The sequence below is a fragment of the Periplaneta americana genome, chromosome 10 (assembly GCF_040183065.1).
Source record: "Periplaneta americana isolate PAMFEO1 chromosome 10, P.americana_PAMFEO1_priV1, whole genome shotgun sequence".
Taxonomy (NCBI): Eukaryota; Metazoa; Arthropoda; class Insecta; order Blattodea; family Blattidae; genus Periplaneta; species Periplaneta americana.
The window spans coordinates 83,975,737-84,003,101 of record NC_091126.1 but is presented as its reverse complement, the minus strand read 5'-3'; the positions used below and the strand labels follow the sequence as shown (position 1 = coordinate 84,003,101).

The window sequence follows — 27,365 nt, the reverse complement described above, 5'->3', positions numbered from 1 at the left end:
GCCACTGAGGACAGAGGCACTCCACATAGTTTCCGACTTACATGCTATTAACAATTTCATAAACCCAATCTAATTTCTTACTGAGCTAATATAAGATTAGGTGGATGATTTCGACATTCTCGCAGCAATTGTTTCACCTCTCACATTGTCTCTGAATTTGTTTTGTAGGAGACAGTCATTATGTTTACAGTAATTAAAATAAATAACGCGTACTTACGATATTTCTCAGATTTTCTATTAAGTAGTTAACCATTTGACCACTGGAACCTGCACCCGCACCAGCACTGGCATCACCGCTGGCACTGTCTGAACGTGAGTGGCCATTCGACTGAAACAAACAAATTTGGGCGAATATTAAGACACAAGCAATTCAGTGATATTACTCAGGCTACACGACGTAATAATTATGATGATAATTTATTTATTTATTGATATTTATGTGCTGGACAACAGCCATTGGCCAATAAAAGTCCAGCACAATAATGATGATGATGATGATGATGATAATGATAATAATAATAATAACAATAATAATAATAATAATAATAATAATAATAATAATAATAATTTCCTCTATCATTATGCTTCGGATAATATTAGTCTATAGTTTATTACCTTCAAATATTACTGAAAAGAAATATCTTACAAAAGTATTTAATACGCATTAAATAAAAAGATAACTTCCATTCTCCGGATTACACATGAAAGGCATTTTCTAAGTTACCAAAATTAAGGTAACCAAGAAGTGTAAATCCACTACAAAATACAGCACCGCAAATTTCTTTCTGTATCTCATGAACTATAAAAGTAATCTATTTGACGTTTTTAAGACAAATAAAGAAAACTCCGGTGAACATTCTCTGTAAGTTTCAACATTTTTAGAAATATAAACATTTTAATAACATATTTTACAAATAAGCGTTGCAGAAAATAAAGTGAAAAACAATGAGATATAAATGCCCCTTTCTGTTACACACTAGTGGAGTAATTGGAATAAAAGACATAATTTCATTTTGGGAACTAAAATTACTTTTCTGTGTTGGTTTGAAAATTATATGCGATTCTTTTTGGAAATCAGAAAAATTAATGTAATTTTCTTCATATTTTGCAGCGATTATTGGTATGGACTTCATCCATGGCGAAGTATAAGTGAACAGTTTTTAGAAAGAACAATTTCTAAATAATTTTTGTAACTTCATAAACGAAACACAAAATATAACTCATCAGCATTATTGCTCCTTATGGGGTTTTAACATCGAAAACGCGTACTATAACCAATACATCATAAGGTGCAGTCTGAATCATTCGATAAGGAAAGCCTCGTAAAAGCTATTAGTTAATGTAAAATTGGCATTGTCACTTAGAAATAATTTGCCATCTTTATTTGATTATATTATCATTTAAGTGTAATATTATTTTTCTACAGGTTGTTTCCGATCTCTGATAACAAATTGAAATGATATCATGTGCGTCAGGAGTCACACGACAGCTGAACTGTGGCGCGAGTTGACAGACCAGTATTGAGTGATCTCATAGAATGCACGACGACTGACAGCAGAAATTCTCAAGAAAATCGAGCCTTTTGGGAGGGGTACATAACTGTACTTGCTATCGGAAAGGATTGTTAAGTTAAAATAAAAGAAACCTGCAATAAACGAGGTTTCGTTATTTCCAAGAAAGGCATCTTCTGTGTACTTAATAAGATTGGTAAAACTCGAATAGAATTAATTTGTATCATCTCGTGTGGTGTGGCGACTTGTGAAGGAAGGTGGATTTGCCTACTTTTTCCACTCTGGAATTAATCCCATCTGAGCTTTGCTAGTCTTATTAGGTCATACAAGATACCTTTCATGGAAGTAACGAAACCACGTTTTTTGCAGGCTCCTATGATTTTCACGTAATTGTACTTGGCATCGGAAAGGGTTGTTATGTAACCCTCCCAAAAAAGGCTCGATTTTCTTGGGTATTGCAACTGTGATACATCGTGCACTCTGATTATGAGATCACTCACTACTGGTCTGTCACCTCTCGCCGCAATTCAGCTGTCGGTGTGATTCCTGACGCACATGACGTCAATCAAATTCGTTATCAGAGATCGGAAACAACCCTGTATAGCGATGGACTTTAATAGCACAAGCCCTTTTATCAAAGTTAAAATCTCGCCGAGCGTAAACGCAAACTGCTGATTGCTAACAACAAATGCACCATAAAAAACTGATCGCTGTTTTGGGTACATTAGTGAATTGACATAGCAATAAGACACAATATGAGCAAAGCGTCACGACAGCGACAATGGAATAAAACTAATACCACGTGAAAATATAAACTTCAAAAATTAAGTCAAGCAATAAGCTGGGACCACACACTGTAACTTTTATTTCGTAGAATATAGTACTTTGCATTTTACCAGTGAGCTACCGCACACTCCGGCAATAAGCTTTTTGCCATAGTCTTTGAATACGCGATGAAAATCGCGGGCACCTGAAAACTTATTTGTTGTTAAATTCGTGTATATGGAAGTTTCGTGAGTTACAACTAGGCTTCGTAATTCAGCTACCTATGAACTGGAATGAGATTGACTGATTCGAAGATTATGTGACGTCACAGCGCAAGTACAGGTACGTTCCTATAAAAAATAGTCACGCATCCCCTGCTCTCTTCCTCTAGAAAGCCAAAACCGGGACGCAGTCATAGTGACAAGTCTTATCGACCACTGCTCTTACTAGTCGTATTATTTAAATAACTACATCTTTGTGGCTGATTGAAGGTTCACTGCAGAGATAATATGCCTTAGATAAGACGCTGAAGCGTGTAATATTGCAGGGCATAGTTGAGGGTATTTGAACTAATATTTTCACTGTCAATTTAGACAACATTACATATAAATTGTGTAAAAAAAACGTAAAAGTGACAAAAACAGTGCACTGAAAGACACTGCAATACCAACAGGCACAGAAAGTGTGTTGAACGTAATCCAAAACAACCAGTACCGTCACAATCTGAAAATTATGAAGATTGTAACTCGACGTTTAGCATCCATTTATGTAGCCTATCATGATGTTCAGTGGCAATATCCCAATTAATAAATTAAATAAGCTTCATTTTTGGGGATTTCTAGGAAAGTATAAAGAAAAATTAGTGGGTTTTCAGTGATGAGCCACATATGCAATATCCTAATGAAACACGAAAAAAATATCAAACAATAGGAATATCTTGTACTACGATGCATCAATAACGTCAAGTGCTATTGAAAGAATTTTTTGCAGTATAAAATCATTTCAAGTGACATCCGAATATGTTGAAGTTCCGTAACTTACGAATGCACGTTATTATTCACTGCGAAGATCACGACGAAAATGAACATCACGGTTCAAGCATGTGTTTACTGGTATACATTCAGAATGTCGGGAGTTGACTGTACTCCACGAACACGCAGCGACTATGTGGTTTAGGCCTATATCCTTATCCGTTGCATTACCTGTGTTCGGCGTACTATATACCCAACGTGTCTTCAACGTGTATCCCTGTGTCGTAGAAGTCTGCGGCCTGAGATCGGAACCAGTGTCCATCTCTCTGTTGATCCCACGGTATGACAATGTCTAATTTCCAGTGGGGAATATGTTGAAAAATAACGCAACAATTGCTGTATCTATTCCAGTAAATCTTTCCATGAAATTGTGTTTTTTTTTCTCTAAACGGTCCTAGGGATACTTACTTTCTGGACGGCTCTCGTAATTGAGCTCGAGTGGCCAACATTTTTATAAGCACTTGTTTTGACATCATTAATATGGTGGAAGGAAAAAAAGTAATTTTTTTTTTATCTGCTCCCATGGGAATGTTTGCTTGTCATACCAAGAACTTAGCGAGCGTACACTTCATAAAACGTGTAAGGGAAACAGTTAACACAGCCGGGAGAAAAAGTCCCTCTTAGAGGTAATGAAATAAAACAGGCACGTTGTATACAATTATTTGATTAAACACTATTTTCTTGCTCGATATCTGAATGGACGGCGAGTGCTTTGGTAAATTTTTTTACAGTCGCGTGTATAGAATATGAAGGCTTCAGGAGGAATATAAAGCTCCCCTGTTTTCATAACCTTGGTTGCAAAATGTCAATAACCAGCATCCCGCTTTGGCTGATCTTAATACATGAAGCTCTTCAGCGCCAGTTGAGCCAACTTGGCTTCCGTAGTTGGCGGAAAGCAATTTACTACTGAAATACACATTTCAATGGGAAGGAAGGTGCAGTGAACTATAACAAAGAAAGTCTAGACGTAGACCTACGCGCAAATTATGCAATCTATGTAGAATAGGTAACAATGTGTAGAAAACACTATTGAATTCACCTGTCTCGTATAAACAGTGCGCGCAATAGGGCGGAGTGAATCTGTACATGAAATTATTTTTTTTTTTGTTTTCTAAATGTAATAGTTGCAAAAATATGTATTTTCACTTAACTTAGGAATGTGAAAACATGCAATCTCTATATTCAATTTTTGAGGTGCATCAGGGCTTTGAAGTTTCTTAAAATTTCAATTTCTTTGCGTCTTTGTACATTCGTTTTATTATTTTGTTTTTCATTACATAGCTAATGAATTGCTGTAAAATCACACATTTAAACTTTATTAGGAAGAGTAAACTGAGATTGCAATATACATTATTTTTGAGGGGATCCAAACGGACAAAATATATGAAGAGTCCACTGCAAGAATGATGGATGTCATTTGGAATACATTTTGCAGGAGAAGCAATTGAAAGTTTGAAATGCTTAGCGCTCAAAGCTTAACTGTGATTTTCCGATCATTACTGGACAATGATTATCAGTGTTAATGCCATATAACTCTCTATGTACATTCTATATGTCTTAAGCTATGCATTGACAGTCTTGGTTCATTTTCGACAAGAAAGTGACATCCATCATTCTTGCAGTGGACTCTTCATATAGTATTTTACATAAAATATGACAAAAATTCCATTTCAGCCCATTTATTTTGTTTAGTTAGAATTTATTCTTTTCTTTTTCATTCCTTTCTGAGTGCTAACTAAATCAACAGGTCCAATTACTATCTTTCTTTCTGTTCTTTGCTCTAGTAAAACATTTTATTGTTTTGGAACACGGAAGTCTTTATCACAATTAGGACTACAGTATTATTATTATTTTTTTTTTTGCATTTGCAACTACATATATCAAAAAAATTTGTTTGCTGCGTCTTTGAATTTTGCAATGTTGTCATTTTAGTTGTCGCTATGTCGTTTCTTCATTAAGTTTGTGTATTGATCATGGTAAGCACGAATCAGTTGTAATATTCTTGTATGACTTACTTTCGGAATTTATGCTTTTACCAGGATTTCATTAGTTTTGATAGAAACTCTATCCGAAATCTCTCCAACAGTACACTCTTTTGATTTGAAGTCAGATTTTAATTCATTCTTGACCCATAGATAATATTTCATTACGCCATGACAGATAGGTAATTGTGATGGATTCAGCTCCTCTGGCATTGTGAATACAGGGTAGAAGGTCAGATTTCGTGTATTATGTAATATTAGGGACATTCTGATTTAAATACCCTGCAACGTAAGAAGAATGAATTTTCATTAATTTTATTATATTAATTGCATCATATCTAAGAGTTTTGTGATTATTCCCAATTTTCTTATAAATTAAGGTTTCTGTGACACTTAAAAATGAAACAACAGGGGACCAAAAATATGCAGTCATTTAACATGTTCCTGGTATCCTGTTCAGATTAAATCACTGGAGAATGTTCTCTCGCTAAAAAACCTGAACCTCACAATTTTATGAAAATTTCAAAATATGAAGCTCTTGGGGCACCTCTAAATATTAATCTAGAGAAAATATATTTTGCATTGTTCTTTATGATATCACCTCACAACTTTTCCCTGGTATTACATTTTGATTCCATAAACTTCATATTTTCACTCCACCCTAGTGCGCAATCCATGTATTCTACGTATATTTTATATTTTTGCAATACATTTTCTCAAAGCTAAATTTTATTTTGTAAGGAATACGTTAATTTTTATCTATTCACGTAATCGCGCACACAGTTTCTTCTTCTTCTTTTGGTTATGGAACTTCTTCCTGCTCTATACTTTGTGCATGAGAAGGTAAAATTGCATTTAAAATGCAGACAGCCAAGTATATCTTCATCAATATTCCGGTGTTGAAGATAAGTCTTTGTTACAATGAAGACTCAAGCATACGTGGCAATTCGTTCGTTGCTTACAAAGCTATGCACAAATAATCGCTCCACGAAATGCATGCAAATTCAAATCTCCCTGTAAGATATAATAACTAATTTTACATAGATAACGCCCATTTTCAAGCAGGTAGGAGACTCAAAATTCATCATAATGGACATAAATTTTTAATACAGTTAATCTGCAACGGAGCAGGCGATTTATTTAATTGCAAACTGTGTGACGAATTTAGGTGTCTCTTTCTGCTGGGAAGTGAAAAGCAATTTCAAAAACCAGTCACGAAGGTGGCAGATTTCCTTTTATGTTCTACGCATTTACCAAAAATGCATAACCTTTATCATAAAGCGAATAGATATTACATGAAATTAAGGGGTTAGGTACAGATTACAGCAGTAAAATTTTTGGAAATAACCAACATTTTTTTTCCTCTATTACTGTATCTTGTACAATAATGAAAATTGGTATGTGTAAAACACTGCCTCTCTGCTATATGAAAAAAAATATCTTTTTAAGATTAAAAAAAAAGTTTTATATATATATATTTTTTTTTTTCAACATTCAAAACGGTGGCAGTTCACTGTGCATTTGATGAAGCGTTTCCCTCATAACTCATAAACTTGTTAACATTTTCATGTTCTCTCTCTCTTTTATTTTATTGGTGAAACTCATGTTTACAATATCATGCTCTTTCAACTACATTCCTTAATATATATATATATATATATATATATATATATATATATATATATATATATTGTGTTAGAAGAGAATACTGATATTTTACCATTTTTAAAATGAATTAATTTTTTTATCAAATAATGTAGCAAAGACAGAGAAGTGATTTTGTATCATATTTTAGATTTTACATGCATAAATACATACAAAAAATTCCATCACAGAATGTTGGATAGTTTTTGAGTTATGAGGGAAACGCTTCATCACTGCACAGTGAACTGCCACCATTTTGAATTTTGAAAAAGAAAAATATATAAATAATTTTTTTAATCGTAAAAATATGTTTATCATATAGTAGAAGGACAGTGTTGTAAACATATTAATTTTCATTATTGTACAAGATACAGTAATGGAGGGAAAAAATGTTGAATATTTCCAAAATTTTACTGCTGTAAGCTGTACCTAACCCCTTAATGTGCACCGAGTAAGGTAATGAACTTTCTCCGTCTGGATTTAACGAATGCAAAAAATTAAGCCGTTTCTCTTCCTTTATAAATTGAGGCGTTGACATTGAAAAGCAGTTAAGTGACTAAAAATCGAAAAATTAGTTTTTGCATCGAAATGAATCTATGAGAAGAGGCCAATAGTGTTGAAAAAGAGTGAAGTGCATACTTTGTTTTGAAAATAAAACGATTGTAGACTGAATAGCATGGTTTTAGCAGCTTTTTTTAACGACTTCTAATCGTTTTTTGCTTCTTCTGTAAAATTTAGTTTTTGTCAATTAACTTCTTTTCAATGTCAACGTCTCAATTGTACTATGTATAGGATAGCCAAAAAGTTCCATGACCTCTATAATAAATAAACAATACGAACGACAACTCTCCGAAGTACAATTTATTGAAAAATGAAAATGAATTTAAGATACCATTCTGTTATGCAAACCATTAATTATCCAAAGGCACAGCGTGAACTTATCAGTTTCATGACCAAATATAATGCGTCTCCAAGTTTTGTGGGATATTTTTCATATCATTGCTAGTATGACGCGAGTGGAAGCAAGTCTCTCAGCAGCTTTGAGTTCATTGACTGTACTGAGACGCTGTTGTACAGAAATAAAAATGTATGTTTACTACGAGTATCTAAGCAGATGAAGGTAATGTGATTTTGTGGGCATCCTATAGATAGAAAGGCCACATATAATTAATTTTTCACACATTTACGTCAAATAACTACAAGTAGGCATAAGTTGTAATTATTTCAAACACTCTTCTGTCTACGAAAATCGAAATTCAAATGTAACATAAATGCTAAAATGTATTAGACTATACAACCTTTGTTTCACTTACGTCGATTTACGCGTAACAAACACGTTTATGACAAGGCATACTAAGTCAAAAACGAGGTGTGTTTCACTAAGGGCAGTGACTACCCGACTTGATCTGGGACCACTGCGTTCCACCAAAATTAGCAACGAAAAGTATAAATAAATTTACATATAATAATTACATTTTCCTAAACATAAGGATCTGGGGTCCACACCTGTGGAGTAACGGTTAGGGTGTCTGGTCGCGAAACCAGGTGGCCCGGGTTCGATTCCCGGTCGGAGAAAGTTACCTCATTGAGGTTTTTCTGGGGTTTTTCCTCAACCCAATATGAGCAAATGCTGGTAACTTTCGGTGCTGGATCCCGGACTCATTTCACCGGCATTATCAACTTCATCTCATTCAGACGCCAAATAACCTAAGATGTTGATAAAGCGTCGTAAAATAACCTAAACTACATACATACATACATACATACATACATACATACATACATACATGATCTGGGGACATGCTGAGTTACCCATTTCATTCTCTGTTTAGTTTATGCAATAAAATTAAAAAACAAACAGATTCGATTTCGAGTTCATCGCCATTTTATGTTTCTGATTTCAAATTTAACTAAACTCATTATTCATTTGCAGCACTCCTGCATAAAATCACTCTTAATAGACACTGAATAATGAGAAATTCCGTCCAATAGTTAGAACAGGCTAACTAACTGTGCTTAGACAGACAGACAGACAGACAGACAGACAAACAGATAAATGGCATACGTGAGAAGAACTATTTTGCCGGAATCAGGGATGCTAGAAATGTGTATTTTCGCAAAAATCTTGAAATCGGTTAATTTTTGCAACACACAGTGGCGTCATTTCTGTTTTTGTTGCAGGGAAGGTGAAGTTTTTAGGACATTTTATAGGGTATATCGCGTGGCCTACTCTCTCCCTATTTCCCCATCAAATTAACTATTTTTCATACCGTAAACTAGGGTAAACTTGACAGCCAGAGTAAATTCGATCTAAAAAAAGATTTGAACTATGAAATCAGATGCACTGAACAAATTTTTAAAACTTACATTACTTCTTTCTCCTTCTCTGAAGTATTTTTGAGTATTGTATGTAAGTCACAAATCATATTAATATTTTTTTCTGATCAAATCCATCCCATTTTACAATTGTCTATAGTTTCTGTTTCCACACAGAAGCCTAGTTTCAACTTCTTATCCTACATATATGATACCAATACGTAATTCACATGCACTTGTTAATATGACGTAGGTGCAAACAAATGAAGGCAGCATTTTATTGATTTAGAAATTTTAATTTCAATTAACAAAAAATAAATTATATATATTTATAATATGTAACATACACAAATGTATAGGGCTAGTATTTTTATGTGTTCACATTTTTTTGCTGTGCTGAACAGATGTTTATTAACCTAATTCCGAAATTTTTTTATCCGACATAAATATGTATACTGTATTCTGAATGGTGCAACATACTCGTAAAACCCCTTATTTTGACGAAAATGCATAAAACATTATTTCGTGGTTTCTTTGTCTTTAAATATCAGTTTTTTTAATGAGAATGCATTTGAATCACATTTTAAGTGAAAATGCATCAAAATGACATATTTTAGACGTCTTACTTTTCGCCTAAAGAGATCTTCTGATAAACTGTCCGGAAGGACAGTAGATACATCCAAACAAAAAAAAAATAGAACTCTGTTTAACAGAAATACTAGCTTCAACACTACGTCTGTTACAGCCAGTGCCTTCATTGGTGAAAACCATGTCACTGCAGCGTCCAGATATAAAGTCAACAATATATAAAAATTGATATTACTGAATTATTTTTGCCATGGTTATTCATTTTTAGCATATATTTTCTAGTTTTTAACACATTTTCGAGATTTATAACTCATATGTGCATAAATATTTACATTTTGCTCATATAAAGATCCTAACCCTACTGATGTAACGCCCTAGTTTCATTTGAGGAATGTCATTAACTAGCTCTTTTTTAAGAGTTTACAGAAGTGGAATATTTTAATATTAAATCTACACATCTTCTTTCCTTATCATGTTGTTTTGGTTACTTGATCCAAGAGATTTAGGAAATATGAAAAAAACATCGTGTTGCCTTTTCGGTAAGAGTTTTGGAGAAATGTAATATTGATATGGGAAACAATAGTAAAGTTAGGAAATCTGTCAGAGTGCACTAGTAATGCAACCAATAACAATATTTCAACCAAAGGTTTTGATGTGGAGGTGCTCGTGGCCACTCGATTAACGGTGTGCTATTTCCAACCATGACATGATTGTGATTACAAACTACAATCCAACCAAAAAAAATTACTTATTATCTCTTTATTTCCATCAAGTACAATTTAGCACCAAGAATATATCACTATGTTTTATCACAATTCCTAAAGCAACTAATTAATTTATTCTCCCTACATTGAGACTCCAATCTACTCTCGGCATGAAATTAAATGTGGCCAGCATGTGATAGGATTAAGGTAATTTTAATTGACTCAAGGGAAATTCGGCCGCGTAATCCGGCGTATCGACCTCACGGAACACCAATTTTATCGTTCAGAGGGTCTTGTGAATTCGGGGAGAAATTTCATAGTTCCGGTACCAAATATTCGCGAGAAAACAAGTAAAACTGTTCATGTACAGTAAATAAAAGCATGCTTAATCAGTAGTAAACGTCATCATCATCATCATCATCATCATCAGGTGCAAAACCAAGGAAAAGTTTAATGATGTGGCTAAAAAAGTAAAATGCTCGTATAAGCCAACCGTTTTATGCAAAAAATATTTCTTGTCTCTTAAACGAACCAATACTGGCGAAAAAATGTTTCTGAATACTGGATTTGGATGAAATATTTACTTGGGGAAAGTCGTGAAGAACGCTATTTAATTTTCGACAAGAATTGAATCGATAGTTGCATGAACAACGTGAATCCAATTTTTATCGAAATCGAGTTAATTGTTGTACAGCATTCGTATGCAGTAGATGCATGTCTTGATGCATAAATAACACGAGTCCTTGTATTTCAAGTGGATAAGTTTGCACATCATTCATTTCCATATTCTTTGCATAATCCAAGTTGTTTATGTAACATGGCAGATATGCGAGATGCCACGAGCCATCAATGTTCATGACACATACATTACTTTATCCTTTTCTTTGTTTAATAATATCAGCTGTTAGTGTTGCAACCTTGCTTGATGTGTTCAAGTGATTAACAAAATACAAAATGTCAAAGACGGGACCTGCTCATCTCTGGAATAAGGTTTTCAATAAGGTAAATGCACCAGTTTTTGACACTATAAGCATGGTAAGTCTTTTATAATTTTGTTCTGTTTCAATGAAATTAAATATGCCAATTTCTTATAACCAAGCCACAAAACCTTACATGGATACTGCTGCATGGTTAAATGAAAAATCCAAATTAATCTTCGATTCACCCACCATTTATTTATTTTTATTTTATTTTTTTTTTTTTGTTGACCAAAAGAAAGCACCAGTAAATGACAGTCTTAATTTTCGTATTTACCAGTTATTGACAGCATATAAACCAGTGTTTGAAAGTTGTGCATTATTTTATATTATCTTAAATACATTCAGATAACTTACAGAAACGCATTATACTTACAATATTAAGGGGACAATATAAGTTACATATTTAAATTAGGTCTAAATTAACAAGAAACAGTAAGTATTGTCTAATCTGTTAATCATTCTCAAAGAAAATGAAATCAACTAAACGCTCGTTTAGATCCCTTTGCACTGTGCTGATTTGAAGACTGAAAATATTAAATAGCCGACTTTGTTTTAGCAACTTTAAAAGAATTGTTAATTTTTTGTCTTTACACATTACATAACTAATAAAAGACATATTGTACACCTCTACACGAACTTTTAAGGCCAAAAATGTAATCCAGATTGAAACTTTTTAACCCATTTATCTTCAGACTTTTTTCTTTCATAAACATCCTTAGGTTTGGAAAATTCATATCTTATTCTTTCACCAGTCCTGGAAAGGTAGTGGGCGGTAATTTTCCAATTATGGCATTCATATTTACAGCAGAAACAACCTCTTCATCTATCTTAAAACACTTATCATCACTTACAGATTTCATTGACATGACTTCAAGTTCACCGTCTGAAAGCAATGACTGAAAGTCAAAGGTATGTACAGTAGTGGCAAAAAAAACCGAACCGACACTTGTAGCTAATTTCAGAGCCTTGTTCACTCCAGATCACGATAGACTGGTAACTAAGACTTTTGTGGTTCGAATCCTGCCTGGGAAGGAAACTTTTTTTTTGTTCCTTATTCAAATTTATTCCCAATACTTTTCGATTGCAGCGATATTTTACTACTTAATTAACTTATTATTCCCAGAACATGAATTTTACCAGCAATCGAAAAGTATTGGGAATAAATTTGAATAAGGAACAAAAAAAAATTTTTCTTCCCAGGCAGGATTCGAACCGCGAAAGTCTTAGTTACCAGTCTATCGTGCTCTGGAGTGAACAAGGCTCTGAAATCAGCTACAAGGGTCGGTCCAGTTTTTTTGCCACTACTGCACACAGTAGTACTTCTTTTGCCTCCCTAAAATTTAATCAGTAGAAAGTCTTCAACATTATATTGGTCACAAGGCAAAAACTCACATTCTTCTTCTATCTCTGATCCTTCCAAGACATCAGTGTCATTCACACTATCACCATTCTCTTAGTCATCTTCAGATGAGTCTGGAACCAGTGCAGTTTTCGTTTTCTTCTTGAGTCGCAATGGAGTTTTCTCCTCTTTCTTAGTTCATTCCATCTCTGAACTACATTTTTTCCCCATTTCTGTTGTCTATTTTTTTCTTTCTTTTTTAGAATTTGTTGAAGGTTCAGGCCAAAACAGGACTCGTTTAAAAGACGATGCTATCTCAGGTGAGGAGGATAAACATTTTGAAGTGCTTGGTGAATCTTGAATATTCAATACGGATGGCTTCACTGTTGCCAAAACGTTCTCATGTTCTTGTACTTCATTCACATTATTCTGATCATTGGAATTGTTCAATTCATGATTGAAAATTTGAACTTCTTTAGTTAATTTTCCCCATAGCTTAAAAAGTAGTGAATCTTCCACTGGTCCATCCCAGACGTGTTTTTTATCCAAGTAATATTTAAACGTGCCTAATTTATGAATAGTAATTCTAGATTCAATAAACTTAAATTTATGATTACTTTGTCCTATTTTGGTTGAAGGAAAAAAGCACTTTCGTCTGCTTTAAAAACGAATTTTGGTTCATTTGTACTATCAAACACATCATTTTCTATTAAATATGTTATAGCTTCAGAGAACAAACCACGTAACTGAGTTTCAGTGACATTTGCTCTTGATGTCAGATTTTGAGATATTCTTCCAGTGAGTTCAGGATGTCTCTTAAGAAAAGATGGTCTGCCATTATTTAAAGAGTTTGGTCTTTGATCTGAATTCATAATATGTTGGACACAGTCCAGAAGTTGTTCCACAGTAATACGACATTGTAATTTGGCAGCAGTCAAGATCCATGTCACTAAAACATTTTCTTCCTCATTCGATAAAATTGTTGTTGATCCCATCTTACAAGTTTCAGGACCCTTTCACTTTATAAAGATGTGTGACTGGAGCAACTTGAAAATTTCCTGCAGCTGTTGCCATAGGCATGCCTTGTCTTACTGCTACAATAGCTTCTGCCATTGCTCTGAAGTATAATTAAGTTTAGGAAGTCCCATTTCTACAAAGATTGAAACATGCACTCATAACAGACACTTCCTTGTTCCAGTTATTGACATGGGTGTCAAACACTGAACAGAACTGAATACATATGTGCCTATACTGGTGATTAGTGTTTAAACAAAGAAATTTAAGACCTTATTTTCTTCTAGGATAGCAATGGCCAAGGAAGGTTTTAATAGAAAAAGGAGCATCTTCTACGGACATCTGGAAAAAGAACTAAGGAAGAGACTAGTGAAGTGCTTTGTATGGAGTGTGGCATTTTATGGGGCAGAAACATGGACATTACGACGAAGTTAAGAGAAGTGGACAGACAGAATAAGAAATGAAGCTGTGTTGGAAAGAGTGGGTGAAGAAAGAATAATGCTGAAACTGATCATAAAGAGGAAAAGGAACTGGTTGGGTCACTGGCTGAGAAGAAACTGCCTACTGACGGATGCACTGGAAGGAATGGTGAACGAGAGAAGAGTTTGGGGTAGAAGAAGATATCAGATGATAGACGACATTAAGATATACGGATCATATGAGAAAACAAAGGGAAAGGCAGAATATAGGAAAAACTGGAGAAAGCTGGGTTTGGGCAGAACAATAAACGAATACATGAATTTTCTTGTACTACAAAATGGAAGAAAAAGCTCCTTGAAAAGTTTCGTAAAAATTGAGGAATTTTCTCTCCAAACAAAAGAATGTAAATTTATCGTGGTTAAATTGGGCAGCTGAAATAAGGTTGAAACTTAAATTTCCCACGAATTTCATGTGGCCAGAGAAATCTTTTGTCTGTCCTGTAGAATTTAATTTTTCGGAATAATGTTGTTTATACAACTATCGTTTCAATTATGATCCATATGCAAATTTCAGAACTAAAAATAAACGCAGAAAAAATATGGTCTCCATTCCCTTTACCTTATAGAAGAAACGAGTGTAAATACGAGTTTTCCCTTGCGAATATCACATTAATTAAGATTGGTATAGGTCTTCTATATGATAGCATGGTTCTCCACTCAAACTACAATAGAATCTTTTGTTGTTCGTTATCGCTAAGTCTAGACTTCTTATCATGTAGGAGTCAGTGGCAGCAGTCAAGTAAGCTCACCATTATTTTACAATCTACTAGTTTAATTAAAGGCGATTCTAACTGTAAAATTTATTCAAATTTATTCAGGCTCTATTTAGCAACAGAAACGCGTCTGTGGTTCAAGCGCTAGCTTGCTTGTCTTTCATCCAGGCAGCCTGGGTTCAATCCTCGTTCAGGTAGTGATGGAATTTGTGGTGAAAAACAGTTGTTAGAGAAGGTTTTCTCGGGGTACACCCGTTTCCGTCTATTACTTCACCGACACTTTCACTTTCTCTCCTCATTTTATCGATCATGTACAGTAGTTGAAAACTGGCTGGGGTAAAGTTCTCTACGGCTTGGGGCACCGTATCCTGGGGCTTATCAGGTATTTGTCTGAGGATGGAATCTGGCTCTTTGAAGACAGACAGGATGGTCCAATTGTCAGCATCGAATTCACGAAAGCCACATACGTCACCTGCCAGATTTGAACAACCATGCATATGACTACAGGGAGCACAATGGGCCAATGTAAGCCTCAGTGCAGGAATCCTACCAGGACCCGACCCTCGGAAAGCCAAGAGACAAGCAACGCGAATGTGTTAACAGAATAATTGTAAATGGGAGAAAACGGAGTGTAGACTATATGAAAGAGCAAATCACGATACATTTTGGAACCCTAACCTTCCTACGAAAACCATACATTCCTCACGATGGCTTACCTCGAAAATCGAAACTACAGCTATTCGAACATTAAGGTAGTGTACTATAATAATCGTTTGTCACATGCTATAGGAACATAATGATCTGTTAATGCACATCCAGCCCTGTGATGCTCCTCTAGGTTTCAGACGTTGACAGTGGCCCCATAATATGTCAAACCTCTTGGGCTGGTCTTCCGTACCGCACAGATGTACATGACCGCGTCAAGTAAGCAAGAACTTGAATGGCTCTAATGCACCTTATGCAGATCTATGGGTCGTCTAGAATCCATCATCACTGCCATGTATCAACATTTGGACAAACTGAGAGGAACACCCACCACAGAGAACGATCAATTCGGCATCACGGTAAACACAAGTGACGCCGTATTTTTTTAAGGGAGATAAAAAATTAGAATTTTGAAGGGTATTTATGGAATGACGAAGGAAAAACGGGAGAACTTCAAGATAAATTCTCACAACTTTGGCTCAGTCCACCACAAATACTACATCATCGTTGAGATATGAATTCGGGTCCACGGTAATCATCAGGCTTCGGTCCTGGGCACAGAAACACATGAAGTTCAGAAAGCACGGACGATAGTGTTATGTTGGTCGAATGGACTGGGAGATGGAGCGCGTCGTTACTTCGTGTCTCAACATGTAAACAGTCCGTCATAGTACGGCACAAAATATATTTCACCCTGTACAGATGCAGTACTGTACAGTACATTCCTACTGTAGACAAATATCTACCATTAAAGTATTAACGTAAGTTGTAACCTTCAATCAGGTGTCCCTACGCCGAAGCCTGTTACACGTACCGCAGCCAAGCAGTAATATACACAATGGTAACGACATTACGGACCCACATGTGCTGTTGCAGTCACCCCACACGGGTCATGACGTCATTTATACTCCGGGTACTCTAAACCTCTTACTGGTTACTCTGTGTCCCTAGGCCGAAGCCTGGTAATCATAAACGAAACGAGCGCTCTGCCTATCAACTAAGCTTCCAGGATGGCTTTTAAAGAACGGTTTTTTTTCCTCTACAAACATTGCAAAATTCCTACGGATAATAATAATAATAATAATAATAATAATAATAATAATAATAATAATAATAATAAACGTAAACCTACTTTACGCGGAGAAAAATAATAGTCATATCTGCAATGTAGGGAGAAAATATTTCTCTGTTGTCACATTTGTAGAAACTGTTAACTCATAAGCACAAAATTTAAAGAAAAAGTGGTATGAAATACTGAATACACCCAAAAGAAACGCATACTATTTAAGGGCTCTTTGATATTGGAAACAAATTAACAACAAATCGGTTTCACTACAGCCCATGGAGGGCCAAGGCCCACCAGCCTAATACTGGCACGAGTCCACATGCCTCAGCAGTGGTGAACGATCATACTATTAATATATAGAGATAACATGTAGATAGCACGATGATCCACACAGTTGGCCTGCGAAATCGAATTTCGCTACTCAAGTAGATCTCCAAATTGATCTCGATGTTGGCTGAGCACCGGTCCCATAGGACAATTTCATCTCCATGAAGACTTCGACCAGAGCTCAATCCGTAAATTCTTCTAACAAAGCATAACGCCGAGATTACGCAGCTGCGGCGGGATAATTTTCTTAAGAATCTACGATTTTATGTATGATATTGAGGGTCTCATTGTAACATACTTCGTAATGATGTACTACATAAGAGTTCAGATTTCACACCATTTCATACAATATATCAAATTTACCTTTGGATTCCTTATCCAATATGATTTAAACTTTATGGTGTTGTCTATATTATATGCTGATGCATTAGTATAATTTGAAAATCAATATGTAGTCTATTATTTTCAACACTGTCACAGGTATAATTACAATACACAAAACCACTGATGAAATTGAGAAGCGAATATTACTGTAGGCTATACCTAGTCCTTCAGAGGAGACTGCTACATTGTTTTTACAGTAGCAATAAGTTACGGTGCTACGGTATATGGTTTACTATTATTTTACAGAGAGTCTTTCATATATTTAAATATCGAAAATAATCTCCGTTCCTGACTAAAATGTCTGCGTTAGCACAGTAATCCTTCCGTATCTGCGAGGGATAAGTTCCAAAATTTACAGCGGATACACGAAACAGCGGATAATAGCGAACCCTGTTAAGTATTTTTCGTTAACATTCATACCTATGATGAAGTTTAATTGACAAAGTAAAATCAATAAGATATTATGAGAAGCAAATAATAGGTCTACTTCTAATATTCCAAACGATTTTCTTCTTGCTTTATTACGTCGATAATTCACACTATTTCACTGATGGAAAAAACACCACGTTTTCTCAGGATTTAAACTCCCAAAATCATTAGGGTGCCATTATTAATCTCGTAACAGACCTAACACAGTGAATACGCAGAAAAAGAATAGGCCTACTAAACCTGTATATATATAATATATATATATATATATATATATTACTGTATATATATATATATATATATATATATATGAGAGAGAGCGAGAGAGAAAGTGAGAGACTGAGCCCACCGCTGTGGAGTAACGGTTAGCATGTCTGATCGCGGCCGAGCGGACCCGGGTTCTAATCTTGATTGGGAAAAGTCATCTAATTGAGGTTTTTCAGGGGTTTTCCCTCAAATCATTATGAACAATAATTGCGTTACATTCAACGCTGGACCCATGCCACATTTCGCTAGCATCATCACCAAAAGTACGAAGTTCATACCAAGACAGATTTCAGTCGAGTACAGCGAGGACTATAGATGTCACCCGCGCCTCGCCCTGTTCCCGCTCGCTACAGACAATACAGAGTATGTTCACATAAACAACGCATAGTGGCATTCTGTTGAGCTATGTACAGTCGTGAATAGTTTGAAGAATATTGTTAATTTATAATCTGCACTAGAATTTCCCATGTAATTTGAGCAAACGTCTTTGAAAATACGCCATGCCATTCTTTCTGTAACGGAAAGTTTTTCCTCAAACAAAGGGTCAGCCATGACTTTTTGAATTTGTGGACCAATGAAAATGCCCTCATTTAATTTGCCTTTACTCTAACTGGTAAACTTTTTCTTTAAATACTGAAAACGACCCTTGTTTGTTCATTGTATAGACTTCAATTTGAACTGTTATGAAATTTATTTAATAGAAGGGCCTAATATCTGTTTATTTATTAGTAGTACAAAATAACATGCCAACAACCATAAGAAACCGGAAATAAGTCATAAACTCAGAAAATGCATTAGTTTTTGTTTTGGTTTATACCCCCAACCCGCGCCAGATGTTTCCTGGGGGAGCGCTTATCGAAAAGTGAAATCATAGTACCTATAGGCCTATCTTAAAAACCTTACGTGACACAAAGAAAAGAGATGCATTTTCGGATTCAGCGCACATCAAACTATAAGGGACACATTGTTTTAAGTCAGAGCAAAATTCTTGTTGTTCAGTGTTATTACCTTCATTTCACTTAGATGCTAGATAACCATCGCAGTTGATAAAGCGTCGTAAAATATAACAATTAAAAAACTGAATGCGGGCTAAAAATCATTTGAAGCTAAGCACAAATCATTACTAGTGAAGCTTAGGCTACTTCTAAACTAAAGTTAAATCCCACTATGCTTTCCTTGTTCAGTAGACACGCAGTGACACCAGTGCCTTACAAGCCACCTACCAGTGTGAAAAAGGCCTAATAGCAGTGTTTCCAACTGAAATGTACGGAAAATTGCCAAACAGTAATTCAAAAGTCACTAGATTTCCTTATTACCATTACAGTTTTATTTTATCGCTAGAGGATGCTGAAATAGTCGCTAAATCCCTACGTAAGCAGAACAAGAAGTAAAGGAAATTGTCGCCGAAAAACAATTAAAAGCCGAAAAAACATCGCAGAGGTTAACCGCGGATAACTGAGTCCGCGGACACAGATCCGCGGTTACGGGAGATTGCAGTATTAGTGTTCTCTTCTAAATTTTACAGCAGCACTCTTTCTTTATTTTAATGTGCTTTGAAAGCTTTCACATCCTTCGCCTATTCAGTCATTCATAAATGTTACATTTTGAACATGAGTAGTTTAATTATTTATTATAATTCAATCTTTCCTTATCCTTCATTCAGAATTTAATCTTTGTAATGGGTGTCTTCAATATGACACTAGGCACACATACATGTGCTGTATAGGCCTATTACTTGTCCCTGCGTTCCTCTCCGTCTGCAAAACACGTACAGATATATACCCACGCACACGCGTGCACACAGATGCACATACGCATACATATTTCTTTGTGATATTGACAACGTTTATAAAACGTCTCGCGATTACCAATCTTCAAATTAATCTGCCTGCACACAGTGCCTCTTTTAGCCAAGTTTCTTTGCACTGGTGATTTCTATGAATCAGACATTTTGGGCTCCTACGTATGTTTTGTTGGTATAAAATCCGTTGAAGGAGGCCTACTCTGTTTATCGTGTCTCCATTCGCCTACATCAGCGGTCTTCAGCACAGTGCACACTCGGACTAGCGTCTCTTACCCGTGGATAAGACATTGCACTGTCGTGCATCCGTGGCTGGTGGCTTCCTTCCTCTCCCGTCTGCACGACGGTGCATATTGCGATACACTTCTTACCCGTTACCCATTTCAGCGAGTGCTGACGACCACTGGCCTACATGATCAAATGATAAACGTTTGATCGTAAAACCGATGGTCTGTCACTCCATTCCATCCCTAATAACTACTCAACTCTCTGCACGCGAGAATTTCTGCTGTCTGACATACTTCATTTCACAAGATGGGGGAATTCAGATTCCGTTCTATGCCTACATCTTTAAAAGTACATATTACATATTTATTTATTTTAGTGAATTGTTTCAAATTTGGAATTCTGTTTTCGTCGGTATATTTCTGATCCATAGAACACATTCGAATTTTATGCTCATAAATTCCTGTTTTTAGTTATTGACTCAAGAATATTATTTTCTATTTAATGAGTTACATACACCTTCGAAGGTGAAAGAAAATGATTTTTCATTTTTCTTATAGTAACTTATTGTGAATTTTTAGCTTCATATCTGTGAAAGAAATTTTAAGCTATCTATGACATTGACCAAATTATGCATTAAAATATCCTTCCATGCAAATGCAGTACCAGTCAGGAATCCTTAAGCTTATTCCTCATTTTTTTCAAAACTGAATTTTCTGAACTTTTAAATCGCATCTTTCACAATTTTGTAAATAATTTCATGAAATTTTTCCTGACCATTTTTCTTAATAAGACCAACAAATTGTACTTCAATATTTATCGAATCTCCGACAGATATTAATAAAAATATTCAATAAACAATTCTTAAATTAGATATCGGTACATGTTGTTGTTGCTTAGTCAAATGTCCGAAGACAGGTCTGAACTTCACAAGTGATACCAACAAGGCACCACTTGTAAGGCAACTAGGCCAGGAGATAATGGGGTAGGGTGGCGAGTTCCTTTCCCCCTCCATTGCATAAATCGCCGACTAGCTACATATTACACTAGTCAAACTTCAGATGCATACAAACAATTGTTTTTCCTCAGACACACATCGTCGAGTGAGATGTACTACCTGATTATATATCGGTATATGAAGAAACAAATTTTTCTTTCCGTTGCAGTGTAGATATTCTAATAATTGAGCTAGAGTTTGTTGTTAATATGAATGTTGTCTTTAAGACAAAAAAATACTAACTGAAAAAATTAAATACCTTGGAAGTAACATACAGAGCACTTTGGTACAGACACATAAACAAAATCTGAGCCATCTGAATTTTCGAAGTTCCAGTTATAACATACTGCTTGCTCATGCTCAGTAAGCACTGATGCGTTTTTGAGCATGGACAGTATGTTATAACTGGAACTTGGAAAATTCAAATGGCCCAAATTTTGTTTCTGGATCTGTACAAGTCGCAAAATTAAAATTTTGAAAATTCACAATTCCACAAATTTTATGCAGGCAAAATATTTTTTATTTTAGAATCAAGAGCAATTTTCAGACATTAAGCATAAAATATTTTATGAAAATACGGCACCAGAATATGGAAAAATAAAATGAAATAAAACATTAATTATGAAAGTTGTATTTAAGCCCTAAGAGAATAATAATAATAATAATAATAATAATAATAATCATCATCATCATCATAAACATAATCCATTCAAGTAGTAGGCCTAGTGGCTGTTATGGTCTCGTTCGACTTTTCTTTAAGGGCCGACCCAAAGAGCTTTTCCCTTCGAGGTATGTACAGACCGATTATTTAGTCCTGACAACTCAGCGACCCGAAAGAGGGGAAGTAATAGGAGGAGTGGGGAGAGTTCCGGAGTAGAGATAAGGGAGAGCGGTTGTAAAGGAATGCAGTACAGCTTAATTGTACTGGAAACATACCGCTCACCGCACGTATGACATACCATCGCTCCGAAGGCAAGCGAGTGAATAATCAAAACACCCCTTGGCGTAACTAAATGGACTCGCCTGACCCAGGCGCACATCTCCGGCGACTGTCAGGACTAAATAATCGTACTGTATCTGAGGATCTGTCTAGGCAATCTGGAACGATCCATCCTGTTGACATACTGGAGCCAATTCTTTCAGTAATTTTTGAAGTGTTCGTGCATGGGGGTCCTGTTTAATTCTTTTGCTAAATGTTATGTTTTATTTAACGGCGCTCGCAACTGCTGAGGTTATATCAGCGTCACCGATGTGCCGGAATTTTGTCCCGCAGGAGTTCTTTTGCATGCCAGTAAATCTACTGACATGAGCCTGTCGCCGGGATCGAACCCGCAACTTCGGGCATAGAAGACCAGCGCTATACCAACTCCGCCAACCAGGCCGACTTCTTTTGTTATCAGGTCATTTATTTTATGATCTCAGAAACTTTAGGCGGCAGTTCTTAAAAATTGCATTTCAGCTGTTGTTAGGCTTCGTATATCTTCATTTCGGATCGTCCAAGGCTCACTGCCGTAAGAGAATAGTTATAATTATAAGAATGCAACTGCTAGTGACTAATATGTCTGACCTTATATTGTTAAAAGACCTTGGAATTTCAATTCCGATATATATATATATATATATATATATATATATATATATATATATATATATATAATAAAAGTAACCGTTCCATGTTCTGCGTGTAATCCGTAAGCTGGAAAAGATGCCAAATTGAGAAAACCACACGTTCGTGTTTCGTGTCTAGTCGTGGAAACAATCGAAACTGTCGTCGCTGCCTCTCCACAATGTGGCCGGAACGGATCCCCTCTCAGTTTATTGCTTTTCGCTCCCAGCTCACATTACTCCTTGAACTTGCTGTTGTGTGTCTGTGCCATTATTAAGCCATTCGCTGTGGAGTTTCTTTATGCCTCCCATAAATCAGTTCGTGTCACAGCTGTCGTTTTGCGAATACAATTTTTAATTTGCAGTTTCAAAAGTCGAGTCCTTGTGCAGGGGAGCATACGATGTTACACGGTTTGAAACTTTCGCGGCAGTCTACTCTGTAGAAATTCGACACACAATAATTCAATTTATGGTTTATTTAACGACGCTCGCAATTGCAGAGGTTATATCAGCGTCGCCTGTGTGCCGGAATTTTGTCCCGCAGGTGTTATTTTACATGCCAGTAAATCTACTGACATTTACTACTGTCACATTTAAACACACTTAAAATGCCATCTACCTGGGCAGAGATCTAACCCGCAACCTCGAGCATCTAGCTGCCGAGGTCGACTCGACACACATGCCCCGTGCAAATTAGGCATCGTATTCTCTAAATTCTACAACACGTTTCCCAATTCGTGGGCTACGTGAATTATATAGTCTTCCACAGTAACAATGTGTCAAGTTCTCCACGAAGATGAAGTCCTTCATCGTATATGCACTGGATCATGTAAAGATTGTAAACAATTATGACAATAAAATACTGTAGTCCCAGAAACAAAGCATGTATGGCCCGACTCTTGAAGCTCCGTACACAGCAAGATTCACATCACAATGATTTAACAACGGTTTTCAAGTCAGAATTATTTCAATAGTATTACAGAAAGATATTTCATAATTAATGCAAAGAGCACGAAACTAACCTGGAAAAAAAGATAAAATTATTGCCTAAGAATCACTATTGTAAACAAACACAATACAGTACAATCCCGATTATGACAATTCACCACAAGCATTCCGATAGTTCTGTGCTAGCGTGCTTGCTTGCAAAATATAAAGTTCAGGGTTCGGTTACTGTTGACTTTTTAAAATTAATTGTGCAGGTTAATTTCGTTTAATATTATTCTATTTTACTACACGATTTATAAAATAATATTCATATACTATTAAGAATACAACAATTTTCAGCGCATTTTTTCAAATGTCTTTCGGATTACAACAATCTAAGTAAGATAAATTTCAGTAACTGCCAAAGCGATCTCGTGTGTATTATTCGTTGCACGAATGATTGCCGGCGGCCAGTAAGCGAACTAAAGCATAAACACTGCGTAGGAGATGGATAGTATCGCATGACGCAGCCCCAATGTCTCTCTCGGACTCTGCAATCATTCGTGCAACTAGTAATACCACTGTTTTGGAGCACTAAGTATGCGCAATCGTTGAATCTGGAACTTAGAACATTCAGGTGGGCAATTATTTTCAGCAACTTCATATCCCTTAAGGTCCTTTCACACGGTAGGCCAACGGGAATTTATCGAAAAGGGCATTTATTAGAATCAAATTTATGCCGACAGCGGTGTACACACGGTTCGATTTTTCCCGTGCAGAGCTTAAATTTAATTATGCAGGGAAATATCGAACAGTGTGTACATTTCCGTCCGCAAGAAATCGGTTCCAACAAATGCCCGTTTCGAGAAATTCCCTTACAGTGTAAATGGACCCTTACTGCTCACCGTAACATTAAGATAGTTTAGTCTAGCAAAAATAAATAGACGGCTTGGTTTGAGATTGATGTGTGAATGGAATATGGAAAAGAAACTCATTGAGATTACTGCAATTCATATTTATTTTACACGTCACTCTTAAAGGAGTTTTATATTTGGTTATTAAAGGCTGTGTGATGTATCTTGTCTCACTGTGAAAAGAGAGAGAAAGGAGATATGTCTTACTTCGTGGGGGAGTGGAGCAGTGCCGTCCATCCATCCAGTGGCGAAAGGGACTAGTTGATACATTCTGTAGCACAAAATAAAATAACAAAATATATCCCTCCGTACTGTGTAGTTCCGTCACTGAGCTTTTCTTTCAAGAAACTGAGTTCCGGCAGCCTGTACAATAAAAAGATTTTGAAAGGAATCCTGAAAATTTACAACCCTCCTATAATCTCCACCCTCATTTAAAGGGACTTGGTTTTATTGCTACTGAGACAAGATAAACCTCACCTGGTATAATTCGTCCAGAATCTTCGGAGTATGCAGGGATTAGCGTTCTCCGAGGCTGCGTGACTCAAAATGTGGGTTCGAATCCCACTTCAGCTCATCACCTGGTTGAGTATTTCCCGACGTTTTCCTCAAATGTAAGGGGAATGTTGAGTAATACCAAGACAAATCCCTGCATTCATCCCACCATCACCAATTCAACCGACGCTACATAACCGATCAACTGACACAGCGACAGCGCCATTGAATAACCGATTAATAGTCTTCCACACATCCAAAAGAAAACTGACGACAGATTTTGTGATAATTACGGTGGACAAAACGGTTTTCCTCTGAAGTTCTCGTTTTCCTTGACTGTTTCGTTTCACCACAGCTACGCACTCGTGCTCTCATCGTCTTTCAATAACTCCTTTGCTTTAAGAAGAAGAAGAAGAAGAAGAAGAAAAAGAAGAAGAAGAATGGCATTACAATTATAAATGCAACAAAGTATAAAGGAGAAAGGAAATAAACGAGAGTCCAGGTATTAAAGATTTAGTTGTTCGGGCAAAATATAATTATTGTTGGATAATAATCGAGCACGCCCTATCTCTCCGAGTCATTCTTTTAACCTGTATTTTCCAGCTACTCGAGAGATAGCCCTAAAGGAGTCGGAATGTGTAATCAATATATTCACTATTAAACTAAATTTCCCAGCCCAACTTCAACCGAATACGAGTGCCTCATCGATCTAACGTCGAACACTTGATAAAAATTCGCCTTTCAAAACAAACCCCTCACAAAGTTTTGATGCAGTTTTTAAGACGAGTTGAAACCACTGATCGATAAAGTAGAATTATTTCTTCTTCCCTTCGCCACCACTCACCTGTGTGAGTCTGGATTCTCGACATATGCAGTCACTAAAATCAAGTACCGGAGACACCTCAACGCTGAAACCGATATTCGTCTGCAACTCTCCACGATTCAACCGACCGTTAGCAAATTGTATTTAAGGAACTACATTGTTCTCAGTAACAAGTCTAATTTTTCCTACTTGTTATTAGCGTATTGAAGTAAAAAGACTTTTTATCTTATTGGTTCTTAATCATTAATGCACCCTAACTCTCTAGATCCTACCATTTATTTCTAAATTTTGATTCAGGAGCTCAGCTTTCGAAATTAACTTAGAAAAGCGCTCTTTTAGACAAATGTTTGAGGACCCCAAGCTAAGGCATCATGCGTAGGACTCGCATTATGGAATGAGCACTGTTCCCAGTCCTCATGGGGAAGAAATTATATATATGGGAGCGATGCCCACCCAGCATCGTGATAAATTTGGGGAGATACGTTAGGTAGCGAAATTGGGTTTCGAAAACCAGCTATGACGTCTGGGGAGATCATCGATATCTCCGCACAATGTGTAATTTCAAGCAGCTAGCCGGTCAAAAATAACTTTTCACACCCCTGTCTAAATCCCTATAGGCCTACAGGGTGTTTCGCGAGGATTTACTATCCTTTACGGAGCTTATTTCTGAAGACATTTTGAGAAAAAAGTCTTATAAACATAGTTCCTATTTCCAATATTTTCAGAGTTACACTAATTTAAACTTGTTTGTAAAATACGTGTTTTCTTTAATTTGAAGGTAAAAGAATAATACAAATAGAGAATGAACCATTCAGAAGTATAATTTCTTTAATTGGCAAGTATTATGAAGCTAAAAATGTCCTGTGAACTCCTTAGTTGCTTCGTACAGACATCTTTTTCTATTTTTAACTAGAAAATTACATTATTCTTACGCACTTATCACAACAATTATTACAAATCACACCATTTCCACCGACTTAATTACTTGCAGTTCATTTGTGCATCCTAATTTACAGTCTTTGAGAGTTTACAACACATTTTAAATAATGTCGCCGTCCGCTTGAGTACACTTGGCCGCACGCTTGTGAACGGCACTCGTCGCTCTGCGTAACTACATACGGTCATCTTTGATTTCCGTAGCGCTCGCGCTGGTGCTGACTGCACGTTGACCAAGATCACGCGTTCACAGCAATGCGTTCCAATAATAAAACGTAACTCTGTAAATATTGAGAATAGAACCCATGTTTATAGGCCTATGACATTTTTTGCTCAGAATATCTTCGTAAATAAGCTCCGTAAAGGACGGTAAATTCTCATAAATCACCCTGTACAGACGT

The 27,365-nt window shown here is 36.0% G+C and overlaps 1 protein-coding gene across 2 annotated transcripts in view; it reads right to left on the bottom strand.

Moving 5' to 3' along the window:
• Positions 1-27,365, bottom strand: part of LOC138707841 (phosphatidylinositol 3-kinase regulatory subunit alpha-like) — a 570,572-nt gene that overhangs the window by 280,047 nt on the left and 263,160 nt on the right. For both annotated transcript variants that reach the window (XM_069837816.1, XM_069837817.1), the window contains exon 2: positions 218-328. In XM_069837816.1, coding sequence (XP_069693917.1) covers positions 218-328 — 111 coding nt within the window. The remainder of the gene's footprint in view (positions 1-217; positions 329-27,365) is intronic.